The sequence below is a fragment of the Pomacea canaliculata genome, linkage group LG13 (genome assembly GCF_003073045.1).
Source record: "Pomacea canaliculata isolate SZHN2017 linkage group LG13, ASM307304v1, whole genome shotgun sequence".
Taxonomy (NCBI): Eukaryota; Metazoa; Mollusca; class Gastropoda; order Architaenioglossa; family Ampullariidae; genus Pomacea; species Pomacea canaliculata.
The window spans coordinates 16,913,418-16,931,585 of NC_037602.1; the positions used below are offsets into that span (position 1 = coordinate 16,913,418).

The 18,168-nt window shown below is 36.3% G+C and overlaps 1 protein-coding gene across 1 annotated transcript; it reads right to left on the reverse strand.

Moving 5' to 3' along the window:
* LOC112554490 (DNA polymerase kappa-like) lies at positions 1–9,119 on the reverse strand. Its single transcript, XM_025222272.1, is given in 16 exon segments — positions 1–276; positions 644–1,851; positions 1,886–2,010; positions 2,465–2,636; positions 2,902–2,998; positions 3,519–3,551; positions 3,711–3,877; positions 4,192–4,316; positions 4,729–4,860; positions 5,197–5,560; positions 5,979–6,028; positions 6,031–6,130; positions 6,836–6,954; positions 7,142–7,285; positions 7,541–7,718; positions 8,247–9,119. Coding segments are annotated over 15 exon segments (3,084 nt in total). The 5' UTR covers positions 7,677–7,718; positions 8,247–9,119; the 3' UTR covers positions 1–164.
* Between the last annotated feature and the right edge of the window lie 9,049 nt (positions 9,120–18,168).

Here is an 18,168-nt window from a genome sequence, read left to right on the forward strand (position 1 = left end):
CATGGTAATTAGTAAACTTTATTTTCAAACAAAAGCCAAAATGCAGACATCATCACATTCTTGGCTAACATAACAGAGCTTGCTTTTGTAGGTCTCTATCACTGGTTATCACAGCAGCATAAAATAGCAATGAAAATGTAGGGTTTTGTTCTCTTCATATATGATTAACTTTTGAAGAATGATAATATTGTTTTTCCATTTTTGGGAGGGGGTGTCTTCTTGGCTCTTTTAACTGCTCCTTGGGAAAATAGCTCATTGTCCTTGCTATTCATTGGCCTGGTGTAATAGTATGAAATAGAAAAATTATTATAAGAAACCTTAAAACAAAAAATGAAAATGCTAAAAACTAAATCTCAGTACTACTGAGTCCTTATTCTTAGTCTTTGAAGCACACACACCAGCACATTCATACTCATTTATATTTAAATACATAAGGATTATTCAAGGAGTAACCCCCCAAAAAACTGCTTATTTTGTAAATTGTGCTCTGTTTTTCTAAACCAATAAATATAAAATAGTGCTGTTTACAGTAACTGAGAAAAAAAAAGAAAACATCAATGTAGAGAAAATTCACCGGTCATAAATGACATAAGTCACCATTCTAAGATGTTGTTTCTAAGCCTTGAAAACTATTAAAACTCACCGTTTCCTATGCTGTTCATCGCTGTGTTTCTGTTCCTGGAGGATCTGTGAGATGGCGTCCCTATTCAGGCAAGTATCCACATGCTGATTGAAGCTCCCCAATGTCCAGTCGGAACGTTCAGCCCCACACAAAGGACACACCATGTACTCTACAAATTCTTTGCTAAGTGAAGACCCATCGCCATGTACGCAGACACCAGTGCTTGTGCTGTTTGAGCTGTCAAAGCCACCATTTCCCTCGGAAAGAACATCATGACTTCTACCAGCTCTGCTTTCCTCAAGCAAAGCTTCTGGCTTACTTCTTGTGTGTAATTCAGTCAGCCGCTTGTGCGCTTTGCTTGATCGTTTCTCTGTTGCCTGCTTCCTGGGCTTCTGGCTTGACAAGTCTTTGGGTTTATTTTTCTTTTGAGAACAGTCACTGCTTTGAGAAAAGTTGGGTGAGGTTCCTGCTAGAAGACATTTGTCAATATGAGCATTGAAGTCTACAAGATTTACACAGTTCACATGCTTGAAGCAAACTGGACACAAAAGAATCGGTTCATGAACAGACTGTGAGGGAAATACATAGGTATCTTGACTGTGCTGAGCTGATGTTGGACTTTTTGCCAGTAAACTCATAGCAAATGGTTCATGTCCTTCAGCTGTACTAAAGCACTGTGTACTAATTTGGCCATCTATATTCTGGGACATGGAAGATGCTTTCAAGGTGGTTTTTTCATTCAAGCAAACTCCCACATCATCAACATGAGAACAATTTCCTTCAGCACCACAAGAACTATGCATTTTCTTTCTTAAAGCAACATGTACAGGGCTATCTTCAACCTGTGATTGCAGAGTGTGAAAGGAACACATTTCCAAAACAGTACTATCTTGCTCAGGCATCTTGGGACAACTGGTGCCCTCTGCTTTGTTAATCTGTGTAGAACATGCATCAATACCTTGTACTTTGGTCACTTCAGTGGTTCCATCTTGGCATCCAGAATCCTTATCAAGGTCGTCTCTGACAAAAGATTCAGATGGTTTTTTTTCTAAGGACTTAATCTCTGAGGCACCAGAGTATGGTAAGGTCATTCCAGGGGAGGTAACTCTTTTTTCCACCAGGGAATTCATCTGTGCAAGCTTTTTCCTGATGTTCATTACTGGTTGCATTATGATCAAAATCCCCAGAGATCTGCTTACGACTTGACGAAACACTCCACAGGAAAATGACTGTCAGGATTTTTCTCAAACAATGCATCTCTCATGTAATTAAGTCTTTTTTGTCCTTGATTATTTTTTCTGAAGGTCCCTTGTTAAGGAAACCCATAATGGTTTCTTGTTTATGTCTTGGGCATTCACTTTCAAGGATTAGCTTAGCCATGCGGACACCTGTAAAAGTTTAGAGGTAAGTACCTTTAGATGCAAGCAAGTCTTAACTGCTTACAGTACAGTTTTATTACACATTAAAAGAAACTATGACAATTTTAAAATGTTAATAACTATAATGAGCTGGTCACCAGTCCGATCTTTCCACTGTTTAGCTAAAACAGATCATATATGTCCAGTCATGCACAATCATCATATGTTTACCCACTAATACACATGGAAATCTCATTAGGTGTGCATCGATTCACACATTATGGAGCATCCAGAGGTACAGCAGTTAATAAGGTATTTGTCACACAGAGATGTCATTTGGAATTGATTTTCCTGACGCAAGTATTACCATCAAAATTATTTTATAGTTTATCTGAAATATAAGGTGCACAATACATTATAACATGTAATTATCAAGCATCACTGACAATAGTTAGAATACCAGAGAACAAGATCAGAATTTTACCCATAAGACGAAGACGAAGAATTTTTGGCAGCTCTGCCTGAATTTCTGTCTGCAGAATGCTTTTAGCCACACTGAAGATGGTCTCAGAATCATTGGTATAACTGCTGAGAGTGTGCGCTCTAGTCCTAACCTGGAAATCGACTGTCTTCAGCTTCAAAGATACTGTTTTCCCCTGTAAAATTGTCAAAATGTTTGATTGTATGAGATGCCAAATTTGCCAGTGAGTGCAAACATGATCACCTTCATTGTTTTATTAAATATCTTAATCCTTTTCCAATTTTTTGTAACAGATTCTCCAAACGATCTCCTTCAACTATGATCATTAGCGCTTGTGATTAATAAGCAAATCTCATAATTTTCAACAGAATCATCACAATTACCTCCTAGATTTTCATTTTCAGGTAAGAATTTTTTTTAAGCCTAAATATATATCTTACCAAGAGGCCCTTAGATGCCAAATCAGAAGCAAGATTCTGACACAACTCCAGACACTTGCTGTAAAGCTCCTTGGGTTGGCTAAGTTCTCTGAAAGTTCTGCAGATTATAAATAGTTTAAATCTGTTGTCAAATGTCATTCACTGGTATTTATACCACAGTTCAACTTAAACTGTACTCAACGTAAACTGTGGTGTGATATATTAATTTTTTTGTAACAGCCTTGTGTTGAAGAAATAATTTTTCTGCTTCTTTTAATAGAGTGCCAAAAATATTAACATCATTATTTTCAGTATCTTTATTTGACATTTGCTGTATGTCACATACTTTTGTTGTGACTTCTCTTTCTAGAAGAAAAAAGCCAACTTTTCTGAAGCAGTACTGTTAACACCATTAAGCATTTCAACAAACATCTCCTTTTCTTCCAGAATCTAAAAAGCTATGGCACCAGTGTAACACCAGCTACCAAGAATAAAGTGAACCAGGTCTGATAAAATTGTGAAGGTATTTGAGAAATACAGGTGAAAATGGAGAAGGAAAAACAGGTCTACAAAGATGCTGTTTTCCAGGTTACTATGTTTTTTATATATGTATATTTATTAAGAGACAAAATGCTCACTGCTCTGTACTCATGCTTTTCCGATCTTCATCTCTGAAATTGGCAAGAACATGCATCTGTTCAATTCATTAAACAATTCACAAATACTAGTACATGGAGATATTCTCGTTCGATAGATGAGATAACAAATGATAAATATCAAAGGTAACACAAATATACGTATTTAAAAATATAATAAAGGTCTTTCTTTACCTGGCAACATGCACTGAACCAATGCCACAAGCAATCCTCATGAAGTAGTTGAAGGAAACAGATGAATACAAGTGATAGAGAAGAGCTCGTTGACAATACAGGTCGCTACAATGAGTAATGCCTAGAGCCCTTAGAAGCTGCTCAGTTACCCTACCAATGCCAGAGATCTGAAACAATGATTGCAGCAAAAAGGAAACAAATATTTCAGGTATTCAGGAATAACCTGATATTCAGGTATTCAAATATTCAGTCTTTGGTAAAACATTAAAACATTAAAATGATTTTCTACTGTAATGACAAGTAGTGGTTTATTGTCATAAAAACAGCTGTTTGAATAGCACAAAAGCTATCACACAGACAGGGTAATCTGCAAAACATTTTTGCTTTCTGCCATCATGTCTCTCTACTGGCAAGCACCTTTAACATGCCCTCAACTTTGTTTCCTTTGGTCAAGATATAACAATCATTAAGATGCAATTACCTTTCTTATTGGAAGCTTACAGACAAACTCCATGATAGTATTGTAATCAGGAGGCAAGAAGAACTGGCCATTGGGTTTGTTTTGATCTGAACACACTTTGGCAAGCATCATGTTGGATGCAATGCCTGAAAACATTTAAAACAGAAGACAAAATGATTATCTACACGTGAACATTTTTGTTCTATTTATCTCCCGCATTGTTAAGCTGCTCACACTGATTTTTATCTCTTTATTATTATCTATTCACTCTTAAACCCTTTTAATAAAAAAAATGTTCAGAGGATGCATAAAGAATCTACTATAACTATCCTGCTAAACAACGTCATGTGTATGAATACTTTGTACACAGATGCATTCTCACTCTCACACACACACACATGCATGCACTTGCATAAACACTTGCCCTTACTCTTTTTTACTGGCTACACTGTCACAAAACTGAATTTTATTTGTTCATCCTCAAAGCTGATCTTCAATGATTTACTTTTCTTTCTTCTAGACACTATACTATTCACTAACTTAAGAATAAGAGAGTACCTGCACTGGCAGTAAGAAGAGTGCGCTGCTCAATACGACATCTCATTTCCTGCACTGCAGATTCTACATCTGTGCCAAATGTGATAACCTCATATGCTGGAATCTTTTTACAACAGCCAGGGCATATCATCCCTGTTTCAGGCTGTTTTTGTTCAAGTCCTTTTCCATTTTACTCTCTTGATCTTCTTTTTTTATTGCATCCTGGCATCATTTCCTGATGCTTGTTTTCATTAAATTTAGAAAAAGATGCACTTGAAAGTAAAATGCAGTGAGCAGCGTCTGCTGAATGAGATGCACTTTTTGTCTTGTACCTCTGTGTCTTGTGCTGAAGACTGTGGATCTAGAGATGAGGACAACATATGAGAGTTTGTAGAGGAAGAGACTGCATTCAAGCAACTTTTTATTATTCTGAAAGAATTTTCCTCCACTCTACAGGTTGTTTCAGAAACATCTGCAACACTCTTCAACATCTGCACATCTGTTTCAAGGGATTTTGATTCTAGCAGAGATGGCCTATTGTGCAATTTAAGTCACAGCAACACAGAGAAATATCTGGTGGAGATTGGCATCGACGCAAGTATGTCCTTTGCACAGGCGAGTAAAAGAGCCTCTTTTTCATGTGATCAGTGAAACTAAGATATGCTTCATCCAAGCTAATGGGGCAGAACCCAGGATCATACTCTGCAAATACTTCCCGGATTTGTCGACTCACAGCAGTATACTTGGAGAAGTTGGGAGGAACGATAACCAATTGAGGGCACAGCTTGCGACCTATGAACCCTGGCATTGCTGCCCTCACTCCAAATTTGCGAGCCTCATAGTTGGATGTTGACTGAAATAAAAGATAAACATTCACATAGAGAACCTGTCAATATCCTACATTTGACTGTCAATGCAAAGCAGACAGTAATTTCATACCAGAAATACAAAAGATAAAAACAAATGAAAAAGGCAGTGTGAAAACATGTTTCACTCTTCCAAAACTGACATAGTGACGATACAGGCACAATATGCCAAAAATCAGCACAGAAACAATACAGGCACAAATGTACGTGTGTTTTACAAAATAAAAATATCAAGCATAAATGACATGTACCTGCACAGGCATTTTGATGTGTTATATTAACTACTTTTAAATAAATGCCATTAATCTTTAAGAAAAATTACATTGTTTAAATCTGACAAACACAACTTCATTTCAAACCATCTCAACAGTTTGGCTGGAAAATATTTGCAAGAAAAAAAATTACCAGCATTCCAATGCCCCCAACAGCCATAGGTTTATCACGGAGTGATGGTCATCTCTCATCTCCACTGCTGCGTAGAAAGCATCCATATCAACATGCACAATGGTCTGACTTAGATCAAGGTTTGCCTTCAGTTGGGATATCAGCTTGTCTGCCTGTTAGAAATCAAAATATAATACTAACTATAACTGGGGCACATTTGGAGGTAAAGCAATACAATTTCTCCCTCTCTCTCATACACACACGAGGAGTGAAGTAGAGAGTGACCAAATGACAAAGAAGCTAAGAGGTAGGAACAGGCTGGGCAGTTCCAGTGCTGACTCACATACATGCGTGTGACCCTGTGCAATGCACACACACACTCAACTCATTGATTTCCAACTAGTCAAAAGACCCGGTAACAGATCTCGCTGAAGCTGCCAAGCAAGCATTTTACCACTCATGTCACACAGACCAGTCTGGAATATATACCAATTGACACCCACTTCAGTTTTGAAATCAAAGTTGGGCAAGAACTTAAACAACTCAAGAAAACAAAAAATGTACAAAATATATGAAACTGCAATTACAGGGCATTCCAAATACTGAGGCAGTATCACTAATATGACAACTAGTCAGCGTTCAAGCAGAAGCCATCTAGGGTCTACACAGTTTCAGATCAGCCACAGGCATGAATCATATATGCATAGATATCTAACATTAACTACAACTGATAAAAGCTTATCTGTTATTTGTATTTTGGCAAATCTAAGGTTAGGAGAGATATGTGGGCCTCTTTGAACTTCTAATTTTATTGAAAAGGAAACAGTGAAACTGATGCATGTGAACACAAGGAAAATGGAGAATATAACCTTCCTTACCTCATCCAAGCCCCTTTTCAATTCCGCTTCTGTTATTTTTTGTCTGCATTTTTCCTGCTCTTGGATTCTGTGTTGCACCTGTTCCTCTTTTTTCTTTTCATTCTCAAAAAACTTTGATCCTTGAGTAGCGAAAATGAAAATTAAACAGTGGATGTGCAATAGAAAGCACATACATGGATGACAAACCTAAACGTTTCTTATTTTATCAAAATATTTGTAATTTCCATAAATCTCTAATACTGTAATGGTTAATATAAAAAATACTTTTAAAAAATTCATCATTACAATAACAAGTACTCTCACTACCTTTGGAGGCCTCATAGATGATCTGGTTTATGACAACCTTGTCAAGGCCCTCCATGCCAGCTTTGTTATCATTCAGCTGCATGCGACTCATAAGCTGGTTAGAACCATCTCTCCCAAGGCTTGCACTATTTTCTGTATCACAAGCTGTCATAACACATTTTAAAAATAATCAAACTAACATCATCATAGGAAGAGGTTATCTTTACTGAAATGTTACTATCGAGTACTTGCAGATAAACCGTTGGTTTAATTTTTGAAACAAAAACTTTTAGAAATATTCTGCATAATCTTGACTATGTTTGCTACTTTCTTAAAAGAATCACAGCTTAATAACTCAATTATAACATTAATATAATGAAAAGAATAAATGTTGCTGCTTTTAGCATTAAGAAACTTTACCAGCAATTGACTTCTGTTCACCAGCCATGTCCTTTGGTTCTGAGCAGGACAATGCTGAGCTATCTGCTGTGGACCATTTTGTATCCAACCAGTCTTCCTCGCTGCTTTGTTCTGCTTCGTCCTCATTATATTCCATCCTGATTGACTAGTAGTACAAAATCATTTCTGCCTGTTATATCTAGAACATATTCCCAGATAATACAGGCTTAATTATGGCACTAGGTTTTTCACATAACCCAAAGTTCTTTCACTTACTATATAAAATTGTCCCCATGTGGTTATTACTTTCTGTAACATTTGACTACAAATAAGTGTTGCATATAGTATCAAAGTTGTACAACTCTATCGCTTCCACATTTGTCTCTGTACCTTGTAGACTTATTCTGGAGCAGTACTGATAATAGTGTTGCTACTTGTGGGCAAAATGGGGAAATCAAAGAAAAATGTGATGTTAAAGCACTGTGAACAGTCTCAGATATTTATACAGTACTGCATGTACAGTCATCTATAACACCACGTATTGCCACTTTTCAAACATATTAATTTTTAAAATGGTATGATTAAAAATATTATGCTTTATCTGCTTGATACTTGGAGTGCTCGATATTTTGTGCTTATTTTCTTACCATCATGCAGTAACACTTCAGTTCTACATCTTTTATTTGGTACATGTATATGTTTTCTTTTACACTTAATGCCTTATTACCTGTGTTTCCCTTAACTTATAGTTCAGTGGTTGAAGATGTTTTTATCATAGCGTGTTATTCTTAGCCGTTGTTCCTGATGTCATTTCAATATTATCGCTGTTCAACGATAAGAGCGCAACCTGCTTGTAAGTGGTTGTAAGTACGGACTGATTGCAATGTTGAACGATAAAAGCTGATCGCTGTTATTAAAATTCTTATTCTTATTTTGGTATTAAATTTTGTCACAGTAATCAAGAAATGATTATTTTAAACAGGTGACGTTCAAATCATTTACTTTTATTTGTAGCAAAACAACTTACATGCCCAAAAAAATAAACTTTACGAAGGTGTTCTAACAACTTGGATTTGGCGCTTTCGGCGGAGACGTCGCAATGGAGCGGACTGACAAAGCTAGTCTGCGCGGCGCTTCGTATGTAAAAACAGAAAGTAACAACAAATGTTGATCGTCTTTGAAAGTTTAAATGCTTTTATGAAACCACACTTGCCAGTATGTGTGTATGTATATATATTTACTCAACGTCAATGTCAAAACATTTTAAAACCTGAGGTGCGATGGGGAAGAAGAAATAACTATTAATAGCATCGAAACATTTCCGACACGCTTTCGTTTTTTGGAAAATCCCAATGTCTAGAGAAAAGATTTTACTGTCCCAACTTATTCGCGCTGCAGCTTGAAAAGAAAACGTCAGACTTTTATTTCTGTGGTCATCCGTCTCATACCTTGTTACAAGGATAACTTTAGAGAAAGACTTTCAAGTTCTAAGTTCATAAAGGTGTATTCATGATTGTTGAGAACCCAAAGCTTTGACAGATCGAACAGTAATTTGTCCTCCTTCGGGGTTGTAATTGTGTCATTTAGCGACTTGATGCATGAGGTAAGTTTTCTCGCACTAATTAAAGCTCATTTTATTCAGTGTTACGCCATTGCTATAGCTTTTCTATTACTTAATACTGGGTTATATATATAGCTTTTCTATTACTTAATACTGGGTTATATATGGTGGGCTGGGCAATCTACACAGAAGCTTCAGTAGTTGACCTTACATTACCTGCAATCGTCATACTCTTACAAATAAACTCATGTAAAACGATGGCTTAGATATATAGCTTGCAACGGTAACATTGTTTTTAAAGTTCATACTTATAGTACAAATGTGGACATCTATATATGTTCCTGTAAATGATAATGAAGGTGATCAAACAATAGAATCGAGTAATAAAGAATGTTTCAAACATCATCAGGAACCAAAAAAAAATCAGATAGGTTGTAGTGAAGATCTTCCGAAACATTCATCACAGAAAGATAGCATTTGTACTTTATTTTAAAGTCATATATCATGCTTACATATCTTCATGTTTCGCTTTAAAATGAGAATATGTCACTAACATTGTAGGAAACAGAACACATTCTCAGTCAACAATCTGAGGAAATGGCCCCAGTCTGGAGGATGGTCACACACTATTGAAACCAAATTTTTCACCACTCAAGGAAAATAATTTCATCCCAATGGGAAAAACACATTTAAGTGTGGAGAAAAGTAAAATATTGTGATACTTCCCTGTCCCCTATATGCTTATGTACCCTTGTACCTAAACCTTTGTGTTTCTACATAAATGGGATATGAGAAGTTTATTATTTATCACTGAGACTAAATCAGTCACAGCCTCTGGAGATGAAGCAAACTAGATGATGTATTAATGTTAATGTCAAGATTGGAACAACACATCTATTCTAAAGGTCTATATGTTGTATGACTAAATGGCATATGCTAGTAAACACTTATAATAAAACCAGATAAAATGACTCTTAGTACTTTCAATGTCATGGCATCAAGCTAATCTTTCCACATGCTGCTACAGATTTACCTATTGACTTCCATGTCTAAGATGCTATGTTGAAGGTAAGGGAAGAGTTAAGAGCTAAACAATTCATGCTTCAAAAAAAAAACCTTTGAAAAAAAAGAACTTTATGATAAACTAGTTTGAGAGAATCAACTATCTTCAATAAGACAGGATGTAACTGCTACCTCTATAAAATAATAATCCTTACAAAAATTCAAATGTGGAGCAATCATTAGCTCTTCGAATACTGGTTTACTGAATCACCCCCATATGATATTACAATTTCTCACTCTTGGACCACGTGAAAGCTAAAAGCATCCAGGCTGCAGATGCTGGAAGATATGCCCCTGATGTAGGCAGCGTGATCCATAACATTTTTTTTTTAACAAGTGTTTCTGTTTCAGATTGGCTACCTATGGACTGTAACAGAATAAAGATTGGCAAAGTGAGGCGATGTCAATATAGCAAAGACTGTGGTTGTGAAGAAAGTCTCAAATGGTACACAACTTTTAAATTGTGTCGGGTCATATTTTTACATAACTTAATAAAAAAATAAAATAATATGCAGAAACAACCGTATTCTATAAAGATATTTAGTACAAATTTATTATGTGCAACACCCAACGATTAAAATGCAATAGAAGGAAGGTCTATCTGTCTGTATGTTGATGTCTCTGTCTTTTTAAGTGCCTTTTTCACATGTTGTCTCAATTTTGCTGAATGTTTCCAGAAGCTGGGTGCTTTCTCCTTGTCTAGTCAGCTTTTCTCCCTTCTTCTTTCTCTCTTTGTTTTGCAGCTTGCAGCTTTACTGCTATATCACATGCTCCTTTTTATTTCATGGGCATTAAACTCACCGCCAAACTGGGAAATGCATCGTAAAAGTGCTTTATCAGCATCATCATCTTATTTCAGTCAATCATATTCTCACTTCTTTGGCTGCAGCAGAACAAAGTTGCTGGTCGCAAAACATATTGTGTTGTAAATATCTGTCAGATGTGCCTTTTAATACACTCTTCCTGTACAGTTCACACCCTCGAATGCAAGCGTCTTCATAGCTGTAGCTGAATTGCATCGATTCGTCAGGATCGAATAAGTTAAAACTGCTTGTTTTTAATGAGACGAATTTAGCATAATCAACATATTTATGGATTTACAGCTGTTCATGTCTGTGTATTATGGAATGTTTGCAAGTGTATGTGTATGAAGGTTATACTGATGTTAGTAATATATTTGTTTCTGAAAGGAAATGAAAGTCAAAAAGGGCAAGAATTGTATAAAGAAGAACAGTCGCCAGTAACAGACAACTCCACTTATGGGGATCATGAAAATGTGTCAGATGAAGATCAACAGTTGCCACCAGCAGAGTATTGCCACATATGAGGATCAAATGAATGCCAATAGCTCTGCTCAAGGTGTGCATATATATCAGCCATTTTGACATCTGCAACTTATTTAGTAACTGACATCAATCTTTTAGATGAACATATGATTTCATTTTTAGTTTCTTGTTTTTTCCTGTATCCAACAGTATATTGTAAATGGCAGTCATGTGCAAAAATTTTTGTTCTTTGGTAGGTCTGTGCTAGATATGACAACATGGCAGAAAAGTGGAGAAGGGGAAAATTATTTATTTTGTAGGAAACGGTATATGTCCTGCTGTTGTAGTAGCCATGTGTGAAAGTTTGTGCATGCACTGCGTGTGTGTGTGCATGTTTTCTTACTCCTCAGGTATGCACATTAATGTTAAATGTATTAAGAAGCAGACAATAGAAATGCTCATTTTCAAAATGCTAATAATAATAATAATAAATGGCCTAGAACACAATGCTCTCAAGGCTAAGGAATGTTATGTTCTGGACTGGATGATTTTGCAAGATATGTTGTCATCTTAATTCTTTGTGTAGGCATCCATACACTTTTTTTGTGATGAAGAGAATTTACCAAGAACTGATAGAAATTTCCCAACATTAGCAAAATGATTTAAAAAAATAAGTAGGCAAGTTTATTTTGTTGTTTTTATTATGGAGATAGATATTTTTCTTAAAATACAAGCTGAAAAAATTTTAGACCATTGATACACATTCAGATGACTCTGGAATTGGTATCTTGAAGAAGACAATTTTAATCATGCCTGATGCCTAATGTTCTAAAATGGTCTCTGTTCTAAATATTAGATTATAAAAGATTTTTGTTTTGGAATATAAAGTTAAAAAACATACAGAATTCTAAAGGCTTGATTTGTTCTAAATGTGCTGACTTTTAAAAATATGCATCGTCAGATCACCTGCCAATCATGTCTGAAGAGTTACCTGCCCCTGTCCCAGTGACTGGTGAGGATAGTAGCAGCATGAGGTATGCTTTACCTGGCCAACCAATGTCCGACGACAGAATGGAAAGTGATGGTATGTAAATAGAGTCTTTATTATTTTTTCCCCAAATATTTTTGTTTTCAAGTATTTTACTGACCATAAAACTGAAATGCGAACAGGCCAGCAAATTCTAACTTTTTTTCTTTAGATTTTTAAACCACATAGCAATTTCATGATCTGTTTATTGCTATGTATCTCTAGTGACCTTTTATTTCAGTCAACTATTATTTTCATGCTTTATAATTTATTCCGTGATAAAAAGAAGACAGTCTCAGATGAATAACACATTTCTACATTCCATCCTACAGACTAGGAATAGATAAATTTTGCAATGGATGAGATGATTTGATGAATTGATTATATAAATAAGTAAATGAATAGAATAACAACAGATACATTTAATGAGTAAAATAATGCATATGTTTAAGGATAGTTTGTTCTTCTAATTTTGCACAGATGCATACTACTTATGAATAGTGTTCACCCTTGTAAATTCAAAGATTTGTTTTCAATTATTAAATATTTTTTTAACACCATCCAGGTTTTGTTGATCTCCAAAGGGAGATCATTTATGTAGAAATAACACAACAGCTGATGATATGGTGGCCAGTCCAATTGCTATGAGTGACCTCAAACACCATACTTTTGATTGTGAACAGCCAAATAGTCATCAAAATCAGGAGGAAGAAGTGAGTTCTGAGCAGAACTCTACAAATGCTTTTGAAGACTCTTCATCTGGAAGCTCATCACACTTAGAAAAATTCTCAGTTGGTTGGGAAAACTGGTAGTCCAGATAGTCCAGGAAATACCGACAGACGCCCTTCAGTGGTGGCTGAATCACATAAGAGGGAGGTATTAAGCATAGATGAGGTCTACCCAGCAAAAGACAACCAAAAAAACAGCCCAGAACAGAATGACAGCAGATGTGTTCAGACTGATGGATTAGAGGAGTGTGGACATATTACAGAAACTAAAAGAGATTTCCCTGATGACAGGTTTTTAAGTCGTGCACAAAGCTGGAGCTCACAAAGTGTTTCGAATGGAAGCCGAAGCTCCCTATCATCACAGAGCAAAAGCATTCTTGTGGTTGAGAGGGGTCCTCTCCTGCTGCAGGATGATGTTGACCCTGAGGTCTCATTTGCAGTCTTAAAAACAAACGATGAATGCTTAAAAAAACTCAGCACGCAAATTCATTTCCAGGTAAGGTTTTTTATTGGGGGGTTTTATATACATGTTTCTCTTAGGGACTTTTAAGATATTGCTTTAAGGTTTAAACAAAGCATAGCTGAAATACTTTAAGAAAAAGAACATTAAGATGTCAGGGTTCATTAATAGTTTGGTTGTTTTTATTTTGAAGGGGAGGGGATTTTTTTGTTAACCTAATTATTAAATTTTTACAGATGAAATAAGTAGGTTTCTTTTTGATTATATAGATGGACCATGTGATCTACTGAAAGTACACTGGAAAGGTATGCGTGCCTTGGTACAGACTTTGTGGTGTTTAAAACTAGAGTCAGCAATGAAAATTCCAATCTCCATGCAGAACTTGTATAGACATGTGCGTACCCTCTTACAGGAAGCACAAGCCCATACTATTCGAGCCATTATAAAATGCCTACTTGACAGACAGATTTACCTACAGAAATTAGATTGGGAGGATGGTCTGGTGTTTTTTCTGGGCCACATTAACCCAAAACAACAGGAAGGCTTGCCTCCAGGAGGAGGAAGTAGCCATCATCAAGGAGATACTGCTGCAACTGATTCCAGAAGACATGGCAGCGGGTGTGATCATGGAAACTAAGGTACTTGATGAGAACGAAGCAGACATTGGGATGGAAAACACACACTCATCTCCAGAAGTGTTTGAGCACTCCGTGTCAGGTCAAATTCTTTATCATAGCCAGTCACAACCAGCACTGGGGGTTGGGATGAGTGATTCTTCAGTGGCACAAAGACTGATCAACTCCCTGCTGTGGGAGGAAAAACTTCAAAGTAAGTGCAATATAAATTCTTTGTTTGCCCTCATTGATGTACAAAACTGAAATCATCATGGAGTTTCTCTTCGTGCATAACTGGATCATGGATGAAAAATACATTTTCAGCCTCACTTAAAATATATATATATATGTTGCTGCATGCAGAAATTTTCTGTCTCTGTCTCACACTTTATTTGTCTTTCTTTTTCTTTCACATATACACGTTGTTGCAGTCTCTCCCTCCCTCCCTTTCTCTCTCTTATGCACAAATTCACACACATACACAGACATAAATGCATTCATATACAAGTTAATCACCAACTTGATAGCTTGATCTCTGATATATACTTTTCCACCCAAAATACAAAACATTTTGATGCATAGTGTGAACTGTAAATTTGATTCATATATAGTTGATAGTGTAAACTAAATTTTATTCACAGTGGATACTTTAAACTGTAAATTGGATTCATAGCGGCCAACAGCATCCTGTGTCCGTGGAAAGGTGCTGTGCTCTTGTTTAGTAAGAGTCCCATGTCTGGGGGAGGGTGTTGTTATTGTTAATAAGCATTTATAATTTTAATTTTGCTTGGTTCCCAGGCATTATTTTATCTTTCTTCTCATCATTTTACATCTCTCTTACCCTCATCATACATAAATATATAAATTAAGCTGGATTAATAAGATTTACAAAAGAGAAAAAATTAGACAAAGGAAGACAGTGTCAGTTTGTAAGAATTGGAGTGAATTGACATTTATTTGTTTTATTTTAATTATACAACTTATGTCAGAAAAGCTCTGAAAAATGATTTATTAGTCATTCCATTTTCAGCTAATTCTGTTTCTATGGAAGTAAACACAAACTATTCCTCTTTTATATTCTCATATAGTTCAAGTTTTGGTGTGTGGGTTTTTTCTATTTTCTGAATGGTTGGCACAAACTGATGAGCAATCCTTTCATTTACTCTTGAGACTATGTGGTATGTCTACCACTAAGAGTTTTCTTGCTATGGTTTTCTTGTTAGATTTCACAATGGGCAACTTGCAAATGCTAACTTCTAAATTTTTGAAACATTATTTCGAACTCATTCTTTTTATCTTGGAAAGGCATATTAAGAACCAGATCATCTACCAGGCTACATGCACATGATGAATTATAGTCACTGTATAGTTGAGGTGTTGACTGTGAAATCTCAGCTTATAAAATAAGATATGGGCTACCTTTGATGGCTGTATACTTTCACATTTATGTATAACTGTGTTTACAAGCTTATGTGTACCTGTCTGCACTATGTTTAAGTGCATTGAACTACCTTACTCTGTACAAGTTAATATTACTTTAATCATCACCAACCATCTGCAGAAATATATAGCATAGTCAAGAACTGTCATAGCGAAAAGAGTTGTATGCACTAAAATTAGAGAACTCATCCTCATCCTGTTTTAGTCCCATAGACATAGTTCCTGACTTGTTTACAGTCAATTCATTATTGAGATTTTCTAGACATAGCTTGTTTGAAATTGAACTATAGTTATTAAAGAAATTTTATCCTTCTACATCTCATTCAGAGACCACATCACAGATACTAAAGAAACAGGAATCCCTGGACAGAACAATTCAGAGTCAAAGGGAGACAATAGACTGCATGCAACAAGAAATCAGCCATCTGAAGAACCGGCTCCAAAGTGTGGATGAGAGTGTGCAAAGCAGGCAGTTGAAGAGTGAAGAAGCCCTCAAAAAGGAGCTAATGGGGTACTTAGAGAAAACTGCTGAGGAGCATTATAGAGATTTCTCAGAACTGCTGAAAAAGTCGACAAAGGTGACTTGTTCTGAAACAGTTAAAAACCAACCTGAATGGTTTGCATTGTTTTCAAATATCAGTAGATATAGACAATATAAAAGTAACCTGTAAATTTCAGCCTCCAAAACCCATCTGTTAATTATCCACTACGATTCGCACCTGCGATTAACGAGCGCTGATAACAGTGTACTATGTCACGTTGGTACACTATTCACAACATTGCCTGCAGTCAACACCAGTCAGAAAGAGAGAATGAGCGACAGTTCGGATTATTTGAACGCTGACAGTCTGCATTCCTCATGGTTCTGCTACCGTAGCACAAGAAATGTAGACTTTCAGCATCCAAATTACCCGAACTGTTGCTGTGATTGATGTTGACAGCTGGCAATGTTGTGAATGGTGTACCAACATGACGTAGTACACTGTTAGCGGCGCTCGTTGATCACAGGTATGAATCGTGTACTTTTCTAGCGGCTAATTAATGGATGGGTTTGGGTAGCTGAAATTCACAGGTTATGTTTATATCGCCTGTTTCTACAGGTATCTGCAAAAAAAAACCCTCAAACCATTCAGGTTGGTCTTTTAAGAAGGTAATTTATTAACAATTGACAAGCTCTTTTCTGTTTCCTTTATTTATCAGTTTTCTTACTTTTTATTTCTTCTCACCTATTATCACTAGACTGTCCCCAATGCTCCCTCTTATCTTCTTAGATGTGACAGTCAGCCCTGGAGAACGTGGAATATCAGCCATTGACATCTAATCATCATGCCTCCTGTTATAAATATGTAGTTTTGGAAAAGATTAACATGATGCAAATTTTGTATTACCAGGGACTTCCTGAACTGCTTCATTGGCAACATGAGTTTGAAGGTCATGAGAAGAGAACTCTAGAATCAGCTGTCACTCAAGTACAGAAGTGTGTCTTCAGCATCAGGAAATGGTGGCTGAAAGTGAGAAAAGCATTAAGAACCAGCTTTTTCAGCTTCAAACAGAGCTGCAAAATCAGATTACTACAGAGAAGAAGAATTTGGAAAACTTCAAGCAGGAGATGCTTAAAAGGGTGATGACATTTTGAAATGCCTTCCAAGATATATAATTTTTCATAATGTTGAATTATATATTTTAAGCTTTCTTCTGAAGTATGAACATTTTTCGTAACACTGCTAGTCTGCTTGGATTTTTCTCAAGAAAAAACTTTAATTATGATCACCCACTCTTTTCCTATGTCTGTCTTCTAAGCTTTATTACATGACTTTAAACGTTTTGCAAATGTGTATAAGGCTGAAATAGGTTTCGAAAAAGTATTAATGACAACAATTATTGAAAAATGAATGTGGGGACCTTGAAGTATCTAAGATTATTTTTGTCTAGCTTTAGATTGAACTTCAGAAGAATGTTATTGTGCATTTTATGGTTAATTGAAAGTAATTCTGCATGCCATTTGTTTCGTCGCCACACCTAGCGAAAGTTGCATGTCACATGACTGGAACATTTGTTATTAGGGTGAAAGCCAGGGGAAGAGTGAAGAGAGACGGCATCAAGGTTTGCTCATGCAGCTCTTTCAGATGCAAAGTCAGTTTGAGAAACGTGTTAGGGCAGTTGAGGAAGCTCTGTCTTATCAGACATCATTGGCCCAGGAGACAGACAGTGCGGTGCTTGGTGCAGAAGGTGGGACTGCGAGCTATGCTGGGGCATTGTCTGAGATGGAGAAGACAACCGAATGGAGAGCCAAGGAAGAGGTGAGGTAGATTCGTGTTACGCACTAAGAAAATAAAGAATCTCATAGTATGAGAGGCTGTAGGATCAGTGAAAGTGGTTCACTATGTCTAAGGCATAGCATGTGAAAAGTGAATCTAGCCTTTTGGAGATTCGACCATGGAATGATCAGCCAAGTTGATTCAATCACTGTTGAGGGTCGATTTAGCCTTGAT